Here is a 15835-nt window from a genome sequence, read left to right as displayed (position 1 = left end):
TCGCAGGTTTAACAGCCTGAGAACTCACATTTTTATTGAACCACTGACTCGTATGTCACAAGAACAAACAGTATCAACACTGCTCATTGACACTTTTATTTTCATTTCCAATTGGGGACATTTACTGCAAATAATGATGTGGAACAGACTTTTGAGTAAGTGGAATTCCAACGCCACGTTATTTTTCATCAACAATCCCTCTTCAAAACAGCTTCCAACAGACGTGATGTGCAACACTTAACGGACTTTAACCTGACAATTCACCCACACAACAAAAACGGACGCCAAGTCTAATGACTAAATAAATGCGACGTCTGGTCCGGAAAAAACAGAAATCCAGAATAAAAATCTAGAAAAGGTTGCTCGTGATCCCAGAAGTGATAGCAGCATGAGGCTAACGGAAATCCGTGTAGAACTTAGCAAGCATAGACGCGAGTGCAGTGATGACGATGATCAAACAATGCTTGGAAACGTGAGTAGCACACGTTGTCCACTGACATGACCTCTAATCGAAATTTGACCGCGTCCTTAAATCCAGGCAATAGACAACTTGTCACCAATGCGAAAAATCGTGCTGTGTGGTGTGCACATGATTCTGTAAACACTTTTTTTTTTTTTTTAAATCAGGCTTTAGTACCACAAACAAAAGAGGGTCTTAAGGCATCAGCACAGGCGGCGCTGTCCACTTTATCATCAGAGTAAAAAAAAAAAAAAAAAGCATACTGTATGTACACAAATACAGTTAAGTGCTACCCGGGGACCTTCATGTTCCTCTGGTTGGATCAGAGGCAAGAAAACCAGGAACCAAGGCTGAGGAGGGAGTGTGTGTGCTGCGACCACTTCCTGGTCATTCCGATGGCGTACATGAAGGAGGCAGGAAGCGCGACGTCGTCAGGGCATTTGTTCGTCGCGGCTGAAGAAATACCTGACGGGAGGACCGGCGAGATCCTCTTCTTCGGCTCTCTCCGGAGCAAACGATACCGTGAGGTCGACATATCGGCGGCCGGCCGATGGCTTGATCAGCTTCTGCATCCTGCGCGCGCAAAACACAGGCGGCCGTTTTGGATCGTTAAGCGCGTCGGCAAGTGAGAAGGATTTCCATCAGTGATGGTGCCATGCTCTCAGGGTGAACAAGTCTGCTACTTCAAACGAGCTGTGGTGACATCACAACTGATGAAAAAAAAATAAATAAATGTTTTTCCACCACTGTAATGACTAACAGATTTTGACACGTCAATTATGATGGAAAGAAATGCCAACATGCTGAAAGTAGGACAAGTTTAGGCAAACATTTGAGCGCTTCTGCTCATTTTCATCTTCAAGACATTTTCAAGGACCAAAACAACCCCCCCCCCCCCCCCCAAAAAAAAAAAATCACTCATCATAGCTGCACTTCAACAAGCCATCGGTCGGTTATCGGTATCGGCCGTACAAAGAAGGAAATTATTTGCTGTTGACCGGTGTTATTTAGCAAGGAATCTCCACAAAATGGAAACTGGATCACGAATGCCTTCGATGACCTATTGGAGCGAAGAAATACAAAGAAAAGCTCTCAGTGAAGCACTCACGTCAGTTTAAGTCTCTTTGAGTGCCCTGGGATCACAGGCACATAGAGCATCTTCACACCGTGGACGACCATCGTGGGTTCGATTCCATACTTCTCCTGAAATACAGAAAAAAAAAAAGCGCATCATAAACGCCAAAGGACGTTCGGAATAAAAGGGAGCGCCACAGCAAATTGTGACTCCGGCAGTGTTTTCGCACCCTGACTGCATTCATGAAGTCAGACAAGGTGAAGTCCACGTGGCCGCTGATAGTCCAGCAGTCCCAGATGGAAAAGTAAATGTTCTCCCTGAAAGAAACATCAAGAGGATGCCACCATATTACTGCTCACTTTTCTAAAATGCTCGACCTCAGAGGCGGGGTGCACCCAGCATGTTTTTGGGGCGGAATGTGTGAGTGCTAACCATTAGCTCTTCTGAAAGCGTCAATCAGAACTGAGCGTTACTCTAAGCAGCTGGTATACGGTGGAAAATTATATTTGTAAAAATGTGGTCAAAACGTTTATGAAACCGACATTTGTCAACTTCCCCACAACGTAGAACGATTGTATTGAAATGGAAAAGGAAATGCAATTCATTCGCCAACCGGATGACCACACCCCCCACCTCAAGGAAAAAAAAAAAAAAAAAAGCTCTTCTTCTGTGGTGTCTTGTAGAGCTTACTCGTGCATTACTGTCACCAATTGAGATTTCATTTGATGTGAATCGATGTTGGCCAGATACTGTGAAGTTTGCTGGCGCCATCTAGCGGTGGTGGCCTGAAGCACACTCACGCTTCAATTTTTTTTTTTTTTGCTCATAATCTTTGGACCAATAAATAAATCGTTCATATCTTGAAAAACTCCTAAGTCAAGGCACTCTTATCTCAAAGGTCCACTGCATTTTCATATGGAAAATACAGTCCGAAGGAATACATTGCGGTCATCTACGTTCACGCATTTTCAGTTATCTTTGTAAATTTAAGATACAGCTCTTATATTGGTCCGCAATAGATTATTCCGGTGTACCTAATCATAATCACGTGGCACATGTGAATCCTTCATCCCTTCATTTTTTTGCTTATTAGTAATCAATGGAATACGCGAGAGGACAATTGATTTGCTCGTGACAGCCCCCCCCCATGTATGACAACAAAACCACAGGGGGCGCTACCTGATGAGTGCCCGTTTGACAGCCGCCGGCTCCGTGAAGACCACGACAGGGAGGGCCAAGTTGAAAAAGCAGTTTTTCAACGATTCAAAGCCGAAGCCCCCGACTATCTTGATCAGCTCCAGGGCCACCTAAGCCAGAACGAGCAGTCGGATGGGATTACAATCAAGCAAACCAAACAACTGCGTGACGTAATTATGTGACATCCGCTGCGTCATTTGTAATCACTCCAAACGCAACCGAATAATTTCGAGACGGAAAGTACTGCACCGAGCGATCTTCTCACCAGTCCGGCCACGGCTGCCGTCGCTGTGGCGATGGCAGGGATGATTTTACCGGCAATGCGTTTGGTCTTGAATCTGTCGGCGGGCTCGATGGAGTACATTTTGGCTCTGAGGGCGGACGCCGACGTGACAAAGTCCAAGTGGCCGTTGCTGTCGTCGTCCTTCTCAAACTGCAGCGCCGACATCCGCAACCTGTCTACATATCGCAGGAGAACCGCCACCACTTTCGGAGTTACCGGCGCAATACTCGTCATGTGAGCGGGATAGACTTATTTGACGCCGATTCATCGACCTCAAGCTATAACCTTCGTTACAGAATACGGAAGTCGACGATCGACCCGGTACTGATCCTTATTGTTAAATATCCGAAAAACGAAAGGAAATGCGCCGTTTTCCTGAGCGTACCCGCTTTGACGAAGTCGCCAGCGATGGCATACTGCAGCTGACCGATGGCCGCCCTCTCCTCTTCGCTGCTTAGAGGCATCTTCAGTTGATCGGGCTTCTTTGCCGACTCGTCCGTCTCGATGCACTGCGAAGGAGGCGATGATGAGATCAACTGAGCTCATTAGCCCTTCCGGTCAAATCCATATAGGTGACATTGTTGCGTACTTTGACAGAGGGCTGGTATTCGGGGATCTTCACGCGGGAGAGGATTTCAGCCACTACCTCTTCACAAAGATCCTGAAAGGGGGGGGGGGGGGGGGGGGGTGAAAAACACAACAATGAAGGAAGCAGTCTGCGTATGCGTTAACATTTCGCTGGCATCGGGATGAAACCTCCAACTTGATTAATTCTTTTTTTTTTTTTTTCACGTGCATCTTTTACTTTCAAAAATTGGTGAGCAATGACGCAATGTTAACTCATTCACTGCCATTGACGGATTTATTTGTCTTTTCACAGTACAGCCATTCAATCGCAGTAATTTCCCCCCCCAATCTTTAGGGTAAAAGAGGGTCTGAAAATGTCTGGCAGTGAATGAGTTAATGGCTCAACAAAGGTGAAAAAGTGATGATTTTGGAGGTACGAGGATTCCGCCCGCCGCCCGCCATGTGTGCTATGTACGCTCTTGCGCGTATATAGGTCGGCGACTGACCTTCTCCGAGTAAGGAATGTTATAAATGCCAGCAAAGAGCCGGGCCGTGCTGACGATAAAGCTGAAGTGCCTGAAGGGGAAAGGAGGGAACGGCGCCTTAAGATGAGTTGTGCAGTACACAACACCAGTAATGTCGAAGCAGTTTACTCACAGGGGGTCTTGTAAGTCAAAATCAATGGGAGCTGGCGGCCTTTTGGGCGACTGCCAAAATAAACCTGACAAACGACAGAGAGAGAGAGAGAGAGAGAGAGAGGGGTGTTTTGCTGCCAAGTGTATAACCTGCTTCTATGGGAATTGATTGAAAACTTACTTCCGTCTTTTAACCTCGTGTCCAGTGGGAAAGCATGCAGGAGTTGCAGGGCCTACATGAACAGATATATTTCAAAATCGGAATGAAAGCGCAAGTCAACCCAAATACATTTTTTTTTTTTTCTCAAGAATATGTTCCCAGCAGGCCCACTAGTTGAAACACGGCATTCTGATGAATATTATGTTTGTGGAATAGGAGTCAAGCAGCAAAATCCACCCCTTTTTAGCCACCTCAGGGGGGCGGCCATTTTGTCACTTCTGCCGACCGAAAATGACATCACAACTGCTCGGGGCTCAGGTCACGACCAATCGCGGCGCCGCTTCACAAAACAGGTCAGCCGTATTACTATACAGTGCAATTCTACGACCTTGCAAAATGCAATCTAACGCATTAGGAAAAAAAAAAAGGCATATTGTTAAATGAATGACAATTTCAACACAAGGTGTCAGTGTACAGTGTACGTGAAGCAGGTGGACCTAATGATTTGCGCGGTGATTTTGAACATGAAGACTGCGCAAGAGTCCTTACCTTTCTCTTGAAATACTTTTCAAATTTAAGCCGAGCCAAGGTTATGCACTGTTCCCAACAATGGGGCCGCCTGTTAAGCAGCTTAATGACTTCAAATGAGCCCTCCAAACTTTCACCCGCCTGCATCCTCTGTACACAAAAGTCATGGAATCATTAGAATGAAACGCCAATTGCCATTGACGGATTTACTTGTCTTTTCACATTCACTCCCAGGAATTTGTATTTTTTATTTTTTATTTTTTTTTTCAAACGTTAGGGTAAAAGAGAGTCTGACAATGTCTGGCAGTGAATGAGGTAATAACAAAAAGACTGTTTTGGGCACCTGTAGCACACATTCAGCTGATTTGTGGGTCTGCCAGAAAGAGTTGTACATGGTGGGCTTCTGGACAAACGCATTCTCAAACTAGATGGTGAAAAAGAAATCAGGGCAACAGGATTAACCACCACAATTTTTGGTAAAAATGGCGGGAACGTATTCTGATGGGCTTTACCTACCTTATCCCTCGCCCACTGGATGGTGTGCTCTATGACCGAAGGGAATGACTTGAGGGTGCAGAAGGGGATTTCCTCTTCTGGGGGATCCCTCTGGTGAACAAAGTTCGGGGAGTAAAGATCGTTTTGTATCTTTAAGAAGGGTGCAAATTAGACAGGAAGCGCATGCCTGCAAGTACACTCACGTGGCTATTGTAGGACTCAGTCAAATTTGGCACAATGATCTCTGTGTGCCCTTTAGTTCCCATGGTCCCAGAGTCCAGGAGCGCTCTCTGATTGGATACACAGCGGCTGAAAAACCGTCCAACACAAATCAATTGAGGCCCTTTTCAAGGGCGCAATATTTATCACGATGATGAATTATTTACCGCGGAGCTTTGGGATGCTAGCTAGTTTTGGCTCACCTGTCCACGTATCTCCGGGCCTCTACATTGTCCAGTGCAGTGACCACCAGGTTCAAGCGTGAGTAGAAGGAGTCATTGTAGATGCTCTCCGTAGCAGGACACACCTTATTGAGGTGAGCGTCCAATTGCAGGTCTGGGTTGATCTTCAGAGTGGCTTCTGCTGCTGTCGTACTCTTTGGTTTCTGACATGAAGGAAAAAACATTTTTTTTAATTTTTTTTTAAGTGTAGGGAGTTCGGGGAGAGAGGCTAGGCCACCAATATTGAGTTGGGAGTACAATTTGGTGGCGTGCTCAAAACGAAAAAAGCAAACCCGGCTAGCAAATGCTCGTAACTCAAGAAAAACATAATCGACGCAGAGTCGAGGTACCACTGTACGTAAATAAGCCATAATATCATAATAATGTGAAATCATGACAAATGATAGATATGTACCAGTATATATATATTGATGAATACAAACAAATATGAAATAAAATGATAAACAAAATAATAATCCTGAATACTTAAAAGTACATGCAAGTCAAACTTTGAAAAAAACGTCAAGACTAATTGTAATGAACATGTCACCTGTATATGCTGCGGTCTGAAGAGAAACTGCCTATTCAGGTTGGACTTTTCTATGAGGTCTGGATCTGTGATACACACCTGAAGACAAATGCGGGAATAATATTTTTTCAGATTGTGAAAAAAAAAAAAAAAAAATCATTACGTGACAGATATGCAGTTAAAACCAAGCCGGGGGAAGTAAAGCGCCCACCTGTCCCGAGCTCTGAGCCAATCCCACTCCGAGCAGGGCGAGGTTTTTCAGCATTTCGCAGCCTATGGCGCCGCAGCCCACCTGCGAGGGTGCAAATCCAGCATGCGTCTTGAACGAATCGGAATGCGAGCCACCTCAGCTTTTGATTGAACAAAACTTACCATGAAGACCCTGAGCTTGTGCAGCTCCCCGCACAACGATTTCCCAATACAGGCTCGCAGTCCATCGTAACGGTCTCCCCGAGGAAGAAACTCTTCGGCGGGCAGACTCTGAAGCGGCTTTACTACCTCAATGGCATCGAGATAAAACTGCACCAAAGACAAGTAAACAACAGGCGACGACAAGATATAAAACATCACGTCGGGAGTGGCAAATCCTCATGAGATGATGAATTGATGCAACCTACCCACTGCTGCAGGGGTGCAAACTTCCCCGTGATGGCTTTAAGAACCTCCTGACTGGCGAGGCCTCCGACGGCGGCTGCTAATGGAGGAAGGGTCCCCTTCGCCGTCCTCGCCAGCCATTGCACCAACTCTGCGTTCACAGGAGCCTAAACACAGAGAGGCATCGTCACTCTGAGATGAATGAACATTTGATGTTTTACGCGAATGACATGAAACGCACGAAACATTCCAAAAACATTCCAAAAAAAAAAAAAAAAAAAGAACTCACTTTGTTCCTGAGTGATACATTCACTTCCTCAGTTAACTTCAGTAGAGTCTCAGCGTCCTGTAAACAGCTGGGCGGCGTAAAGTAAAATCTTTCATGAATTCATATGACAACAATTTTACACACACACACACACAGAAATGTGTTCCATACAAAAGGAAGATTGGATGTAGAAATGTTTTGATTACCCAGTGTTGGGAAGTCTATTGTGCTGTTCCTGAAAGGTGTCCAGAGCCAACATGGCCGCATGGATCTGGAGTGGCGCCTGATGGGAAGGTAGCATGTCAATTTTGTTGAGGCGGCAGCAGAAGTAAAGGTTTCTGGTTACTTTTACTTTGAATCGGAACTACAGTGCCCCCCCCCCCTCTCACTGATTTATTTTAGAATCTATCCTCAAAAGTCGTGGCAAAACTCACTTATTTACTGTTTTTGTGCTCATTTTGGAGCCATGGAACTATGTAGCGGTGAGATGAGGAGCTACATGCAGATAATAGAATTTTTTTTTTAAATGGTGTTTTGTCACCATCTTGTGGCTTCTATGGACAATTGTATTTTTTTTTTTTTTTTTTTTTGCGGGGGCCGGGCTATTACTTGTGAATCTTTGTCTCGGTCCCTATCCCCTGAAAAATGCGGGAAACGCTGTACCAATATTTTGGAGTGTGAAAGAAAGGGCGTGGTGCTTCTGTGTGACCAAAAATAGATTACAAGTTGTATTATAGACTACAGTGCAACCCCAACACCCGCCGTTTAAGTCACCTCCGGTTTACTGAAGTCTGGAGTCAAGACCTGAGGATCCCACAGCTGTCTCTCGAGTGTTTCCTAAAATAGCGTGGATAAATTCAGAGACAAAAACAAGACGTTTTTTTTTCCAAGTATGAACCGTTATTCATTATTCAACGCTTTTTACTTACAAATGTGTATATCTTTGGGGTTTTCATAAGGACAAAGAAACCGCCATAAGCATAGGCTTGTAGCTGGGACGTGTCTCCTATTGCAAAACTGTGAGGGGAAAGGACTAACGATAGACACAAATAAAAGAAAACATCTCACTCATCTTCACTATGATGAAAGCTTGTGCGGAAAAACGTTGTTGCCAGAATGAATGCAAATACCTGAAACCTGTCTTGCATTGCCATTGAGTTCCACCATGCCATTGACTTCTCTGAAGACGACACTCTGGCCAGTCTGGAGGCCATGAGGCTGGTTGTCCAGGCAGGTGACCACACCAGGATTGTCCTGAGCAGAAAAACATTGAAATAAATAATCAAATATTTCTCCAACGGTTTGTCGAATCCAGTTTGTTCCTGCAAAGTCACTTGAAATATTTGCCGGAGAAACTTTTCCCTGCTCACCTGAGTGATGCTTTGGATGAAAATCTCCTTGGGTTCCTCCCCTGTGGGATCGAACACTTCAAACTCCTCGCCGAAATCACAGAACACCCGCACGCAGATGCCGTATGTGTCGCATCCAACGAACTACCGAGACAGTGTACTTGGCGTTAACATTTCACAGTCTGTCCGATCTGCATTTGTAGGATAGGCATCTTGTTGTTGCTCCATTGTGTTAAAAAGCCCTACTCTGATGGGGGGGCGATGCGAGTGGCAAAACTCGTTCACTCTCTTCAGAAGGCTCAGTCTGGCTTCGGTCAGAATCACACACTACAAAAAAGAAGAAAAAAAAAATTGTCGGACATTAAACATACCGATTTCAACAAATGCAGTCTTGTCTATTTTTCTGGTGAACATCCTAGTCTTGTACAGTGGACCTTCTACTTTCCCATTAGGTACGCCTGCACATACCTGATACTTTTGGAGAAAGCTGAGATCTGTGTTGTCATCCAGAGCGGAGACGGATGTGTCAACATGGACATAAGGGTTCAACTCCGCAACCCGAGGGCAAACCGCCTCTGCCCTTAAGAATGGATAGAAAAGGACTTAAGGGATCGGCGTGTATGTGCAACACTGTGTCGTGTGAGGAAAGATACAGTAGATGGCTTGTCTCTGATGCCCATTACCTTTTCCGCTGGCTCAACACATCCTCTTTGTGAATAAAGAAGTTGGAGCCCAGATCCCAGTTCTCACACTGCTTTGTGTCATGGAGGGTGACTGCCTGTACATACAGAACATACACTACAGTCTCATAATGTCTTAACAATTATGGCAACAAGAAACAATTTCACAAGACGTCGATCACATTCATCCATTTTCAACACCACGTTACAATTAGGGTCACGAGTGAGCCGTAACTGATTTTTGGTGACAGGTGGGCTACACCCTGGACTGGTCGCCTGACAATCACAGGGTACATACAGTGTAAACAACCAACCATTCACACTCACATTCACTCCTATGAACAATTATTTGTCTTTACTTAACACGTTATTCACTACTCCCGGAATGCCCTATTCACAATATTACGCAAATTAAATGTTAAGACGGCGCCTACCTTCACACCAGCCAGGACAATGTTCTTTGCTGTGAAAACAAAGACACCTATTGTCATATCTCCATTTGCTTGATCATGTATGTGGTAGACATAATTGAAACTTCATTGGGTACACTAGCACAATTTAATGATCAAATAAAATTGCTTTTTAAATTTAAAAAAAAACAAAAAACTATTCTTTCCATAATGCCAATTTATGATCAACGCCGACAGAGTCATTCTTTCAATAATGTTTATAATTTAACGAGTACAGTAGAACTACACCACATGATTATGCAGAGGTGTATTTTGAATATCTTGCCATACAGGTGGTTCAAAAAGGCAAACGACATATTCGGAATAACTATCAAAGGGATACAGTATTGTACTGTAAACAACAACCACATTGATAATACTCAGCAATAGCATTTTCATCGTAAGGCAGAATCTTTGATGCGGCTATTGTATTGGCGCTGACCAATACAATCGCACAATTGTGCAAGTGTACCTAATGTTGTGGTCAGTGAATGTATATACTACAAATGGTGTGATAGTCTACCTATCTCTATTCCCAGCCCTCCCAATCCACTGAGAAACACTGCGGACTGGGCCATCTGGTGCATGGCACTGTCTCCCAACACATAGCGCTGACGACTGGACAGTGGGGTAAAAAAACAAACAAAAAAACAGTACAGTAATATGCTTTTTATATGAGTGTAGTTACCCAACACATTGTTCTTGGCAATTGTGTAATGTCCCACTCCTTCACCGTAGCTTTGAAGTTATTTGGATCCCAATCAACAGTGAATAAATGGCGTTTCCTCATGACACCACTTGCCTGTAAAGAGAGTCATCTATTTCCATCGAGTCTTCAGCCATGCTGGGAGGGGAAGAGGGTAGGAAATCGACTGCTTGAGAGATAACGATGCGACCTATTAAAACAGTGAGAGCAGATGAGCTGTCACAAATGTGGCGGCTTCCAATAATAATTAGAAATAAAAATACAGCGCACCGTGGTTGTAGCTCAATGGCTAGCTACACTCCAGCTAACTGTAGTGGTCGCTAAAGTGGCATTTGCCAAATACTCACTTATTTAGCAGACTATTAAAACAGCTTCTCTTTACCTGACACAAACACACGATATGCATTAAAGAACATAGCTTAGAAAAGCTCTATGTGAGTAGGTGCAGCTAGCTATCGTAGTACCAGTGACTGATACCGGTGACGAGCACCGACATGGGGCGTGCGTAAATTAGTTGAAAGTCTACCACCCGATTCATATAGTCTCACTGCCGAAAAAGGCAGCTGGTAAAGGTATGATATTTCGGAAAGAACTAGATACAAAATCGTTGTTAACACTGTTAAGATGAAGAAATCGTTCATACGTAGAGACTTGTCAGTGTGCGCGAGGAGAGGTGGTGAGTGAATGGTTGTGATTGGTTAGAAATTTGGAACGTTTCCGGGTTACCAAGATCACGTGGTCGGGTTTGTCGAATGAACTCGCCAAAGTAAAATTCTTGTGACATACGTTTCAAGCCTTGTGCGCTTTAATCAAAGACCTGCAAACATTGAATGAAGAGTGATTCAATTATAGTTAACAAAAAAATAGCGTTCGTATTGTTCCTGCAAAAAAACAATTGCCGGACATCAATAACCTCTGACATATTTGTCCTCTTTCCTTAATTATAAACAACGATCATAAACAGGGTGACACAAAAATATGGGAACTTTTTAACAATCTAATAAAACCAATAGTGATGTTAGAAAAATGTTTTATTCATAGTAAGTGTAACCTTAAAACATGATGGAATTTTCACTTTTTTTAAATTACGTCCAGTAGATGTCGCCCTCCTGTCCGAATGCACTCAAAAATTCCCGTTTTTTGGGGTCACACTGTATTTAACACTAGATAATTTAACACTAGATACACGTTAGTTTGAATTCACAGACCTCAATAACTTTGTTCATTTTTTAAAGTTGAATTCATTGAAAAAAATCCCCAAATTAATTATTTTTTCATTTCTATGTATCTTTTTTTGATTGTAAAAAATGTAGGCTATGTGTTTTTCTTTTTGTTTATCCTTAAAGATTAGGAATTAATTAGGATATGCACAATGCACAGTACTATAGCATTTTCAAAAAAAGGATTTCATGTTTCATGTTTTAAAAATAAAGTGACAAATCAATAAGGCTGGACTCTAAATATGCATATTGTTTGTTAATTAAATCATATCACGGTGACAGTGTCCATCAAAACTAAGCATTTTTCTATTATTGTCAACTTATTATTTATGTAAAGAGGGAAACATTTTGGCACAGGTCTTGCATTGGAGCTCATTAGAGTGTGGAGCAGTACCCAAAGTTGAGTCGAGTGTTTACACAACAGGACACCCGACAGTAGCCACACACGTAGCAAATTCATTCTTTTGTTTTGTGTGTGTTCTGTTTGATCAAGTAAGATTGCACTACTAGTCATGGCCAGACTTTTGGAATTTGGAAACTTTCCTATTTGAAGAAGCAAAGTTCAACATTCACGTGAAACATTTACATCGTCCTGACCCTCATTCAGACTGTTGATATAAGGGAGCCAAATGTTGTTCTCTATTGTGTTAGTTTTCTGTTGTCAAATACAACGTCCGGTAGACTATAATATTGCTTAATACTGAAAACATGACACAGTCCCCTTCACCTTCAGACTTTAGAGACATCCTCCCTCTAATCATATTGGCCAGTGACCTGCAGGCACCTCCCACTCAAGCAGAGGCCGACGTCGGCACGCAGCAGGTTCACAACCTCAAAGTATCACCGCCATCTCTCCGACTGTAACCTCCCTCCTGGTTTACTTTCTGTTAGAAATGTGGTGCAGTCGCGTGGCACTGCGTCAGCTCCGGAGGGCTACCGTCAAGCCGCTGACACTCACTGGGGCTCCAGTAGGCTTCATACAGAGGGACATGTCAACTCTACCACGGGTGTATGTCACCCGCCAGATCCCACCAGAGGGGCTGAGGATCCTCCACGAATCTGGACAGTGAGTAACCCAGGATCCTGTAAAATTATAAGGAATGTTGTAGATGGTTAATTTTTCGATGTCACATAGCACCTTTAAGAATTCAAACACAAAGGGAAAAGTGGAGTAAACTGTGGGGGAGGTTCGAGGTGGGGGGTGCTGTTTGTCACTCAGTAGGTGAGATAAGACATGTAGAGGGCAAGGGTATCTCCACATGTAGTGACTGAAATAAAAAGACACACTATACAAAAAAATTAACATTATTTTGGCTAGATTGGTTTGATTTCAATTGACATATATTTTCTTTGTAAACGTCATTGCAATGAAATAATCATGATCTGTATTTTCACCAGAGTGCAGTTTGAGCTGTGGGACTCCGATGACGTCCCGGTACCAAGGAAGGAACTTCTTGAGAAGGTCAAAGGTGTCGATGCCCTCCTCTGCGTACTGACTGAGAAGATTGATGCCGAATTGTTGGATGCCGCAGGTTTGAGGACTGCCCACGCTCAACGTAACTGATCTCACACGTTCTCATACACACATGAATGTGCGGGTTGTGCCCCCGCAGGTCCCAACCTGAAGGTCCTTAGCACCATGTCCGTGGGCTTTGACCACCTCTCTCTGGAGGAGCTGAAGAAAAGGTGATTCTGATGTCACGCACTCATCAACCATCATGGTCGGATTTAGAAAACAGAACTATTGGATCCCTATACTGCCTACTGGGGGCGGCACGGCTCAGTGGTAGACCTCACGTGGACTAAATTAATACCTGCACCTGACATGCATATGTTGGTATTGCAAAAGCATGAATCTTAAAAAATATGAATAATTCAATGAATAGTTGGTTGTTTACTTTGTGGATTTTCGTCCGCAAAACCCCGTTAACCCCCATGATAAACAAGTTCAAAATGAAATCAAAAAGAAGAAACCAAACCATCAAAGATGATTTTAAAACTGTATGTTTTCTCTTGCTGTAGATTTTCTGTTACATACGTGACACGACTCAAAGAACCAATTCACATATCACACGCATACACGGTCCCCTGAGAATAATAATAATAATATTAATAATAAAATCAAATAAAACAAAATAAAATAAAATACAGTAAAGTAAAATAAAATAAAATAAAATAAAATAAAATAAAATAAAATGATGTTCTATTAATAAGGGTTGTGTGTCCATGCAGAGGAATCCGCGTGGGTTACACACCTGACGTTCTGACAGATGCCGTGGCTGAACTGACTGTCGCTCTGCTGTTAGCAACTTCCAGGAGGCTCATCGAGGCCACGCACGAAGCCAAGACGTAATTTGCACGCACACGCTCTTGCATTTCCTCAAATCCACCAGGCACACATTGTAAGCGGTCTTGTACCACTTGGGATCCTTTTAACCCTGGACTTCAGTGGAGGTTGGGGGACTTGGAGAACTCTGTGGCTGTGTGGACATGAGCTGGCCAACAGCACTGTGGGTATTTTAGGCCTGGGGAGGATTGGTGAGAACTCCAGACAACAAACATGATAACCTTTCAGTAATATGTGGACTTATCTGACACGGTATACGTTTGGTTATTAAGGTGTTGCTATTGCTGAACGCCTGGCTCCCTTTAAAGTGAAAAAGTTCATCTACACTGACATGGCCCCCCGGCCTGACCTGGCCAGTGACATTAATGCAGAGTATGGTAAGTGCCAGTCTGATGCCTATAGACTTAGAATTCGGAATCCTCTCTATGGGATATTGTCAAACTGCTCTCGTGCAAATCACGACCGTTCCCTTTGCTCTAGTGTCTTTTGATGAGCTGGCAAAGCAGTCAGATTTCCTGTTAGCGTGTTGCGCTTTAACACCTGAAACACATAAGATCTGCAACAAGAACCTTTTCTCCAAGATGAAAACAAACTCCATCTTCATCAACACAAGCAGGTAAGACCCAAACAATGTTTGTTCTGGTGGGAACCCGAGCTGCAGCGCTCTGACTGACGACTTGATGCTCTTTTGAGGGAGTGCAGTATTGCAGGATTGCCGAAAACAATTACTTCAGTGTTGTTTTGGTTTATCTGAAGGAAACTGTGGTCCACCTAGTTGTTATAGCTGTGTGTCATCCGCACAACTATGATAGCCAACATTGGCGTTCTGAAGCATTTGACCCAAAGATAACATATACAGACTGAACAAAAGGGGTCCAAGGATTGACCCTTGAGGGACCCCACACGTCACGGCCATTTAGTGTTCCATTTATTCCCACCCAAGTTTCCAACCTGTTCAACAGTATATTATGATCAATTTCATCGAATGCTGCGCTGAGATCCAATAAGATGAGCAGTGTGTGTTCAATCTTACATCTTTTAGCCCTTTAATAAGAGCTGTTTCTGTACTGTGATTAGGTCGTAAACCTGAGTGGCATTGATCAAAAAATCCGCTTGAGTTCAAAACGTTACATGAACTAGAAGTCCTTGTGTCAACGCTTCTCTCTTAACACCTATTGTTGTTTCAGAGGCGGCGTGGTGAATCAAGAGGACCTGTATGAGGCACTGGCCACTAATCAGATCGCTGGTGCGGGACTCGACGTGACTGCCCCTGAGCCCCTACCCACTGACCATCCACTGTTTACCCTCAAAAACTGTGGTAAGTTTGTTATAATTGTACATAGTTGTCCGAGGGGAGTGGATCACAACTATTATACGCTATGAGAAATCATTTGGTGTGCCACGAGAAATGAAACTTTTTCACTTAATTGCTCAGAAAATGATCGTTTGTTTACGACAAGGGAGGCTGGAACCGATGAATGGCATTTCTGTTCATTTTAGCGGGGAAAGATGGTTTGAGATTGGAGTGTTTTGAGTTTGCAAAATGCATATTTCAAGGAAGGCACAACTGGAAATAACGTGCCGAACGTTTGCTCCTCCGACAGTGATTTTGCCACACGTCGCCAGCGCTTCCTACAGCACCCGCAACGCCATGTCCAGCCTGGCGGCAAACAACCTCCTGCTTGGCCTCCGTGGTGAACCGATGATTAAAGAGCTAAAACTGTGAGCTGGAACTGGTTCTGCTCAGTAGAACTGGCAACAAAAGATCAAATCAAACTGAAGCAGCTCCCCATATTTGCATTTATAGAAAAGTTGTTCATAAAAAAAAAATTAAAAAAAATCACAAACCATTA

General features: G+C 43.6%; 2 protein-coding genes across 3 annotated transcripts; one reads left to right on the top strand and one right to left on the bottom strand.

The window, feature by feature from the left end:
- Window positions 1-7: 7 nt before the first annotated feature.
- uba6 (ubiquitin like modifier activating enzyme 6) lies at window positions 8-11145 on the bottom strand. 2 transcript variants are annotated; one of them, XM_086032695.1, is made up of 32 exons: window positions 11059-11145; window positions 10512-10605; window positions 10233-10327; window positions 9695-9723; window positions 9264-9358; window positions 9049-9160; window positions 8827-8907; window positions 8602-8724; window positions 8362-8485; window positions 8161-8264; window positions 8006-8068; window positions 7438-7514; window positions 7253-7319; window positions 6987-7130; window positions 6742-6888; window positions 6581-6661; window positions 6391-6468; window positions 5823-6004; window positions 5604-5709; window positions 5422-5511; window positions 5249-5329; window positions 4927-5055; window positions 4399-4450; window positions 4240-4303; window positions 4089-4158; window positions 3605-3676; window positions 3401-3524; window positions 2998-3191; window positions 2715-2842; window positions 1765-1852; window positions 1569-1663; window positions 8-1033 (listed from the first exon to the last, which is right to left on the bottom strand). In XM_086032695.1, exons 2-32 carry the CDS (start codon window positions 10550-10552, stop codon window positions 892-894), a joined length of 3078 nt encoding a protein of 1025 aa, XP_085888821.1. In that variant the 5' UTR covers window positions 10553-10605; window positions 11059-11145; the 3' UTR covers window positions 8-891. The 2 variants fall into 2 exon arrangements, with proteins under 2 accessions (XP_085888821.1, XP_085888822.1); XM_086032696.1 differs by lacking the exon at window positions 11059-11145 and adding an exon at window positions 10686-11052.
- On the top strand, window positions 10475-15835 carry grhprb (glyoxylate reductase/hydroxypyruvate reductase b). Its single transcript, XM_086032697.1, has 10 exons — window positions 10475-10569; window positions 12527-12701; window positions 13034-13167; window positions 13249-13321; window positions 13868-13984; window positions 14085-14173; window positions 14255-14359; window positions 14463-14598; window positions 15170-15300; window positions 15587-15835. The coding sequence occupies exons 1-10, from the start codon at window positions 10551-10553 to the stop codon at window positions 15706-15708; spliced, it is 1101 nt and encodes a 366-aa protein (XP_085888823.1). The 5' UTR covers window positions 10475-10550; the 3' UTR covers window positions 15709-15835.

The sequence above is a fragment of the Filicampus tigris genome, chromosome 6 (genome assembly GCF_054856515.1).
Source record: "Filicampus tigris isolate MCC_2025a chromosome 6, RoL_Ftig_1.0, whole genome shotgun sequence".
In the NCBI taxonomy this organism is placed as follows: domain Eukaryota; kingdom Metazoa; phylum Chordata; class Actinopteri; order Syngnathiformes; family Syngnathidae; genus Filicampus; species Filicampus tigris.
This window is presented reverse-complemented; position numbering and strand designations above follow the sequence as displayed.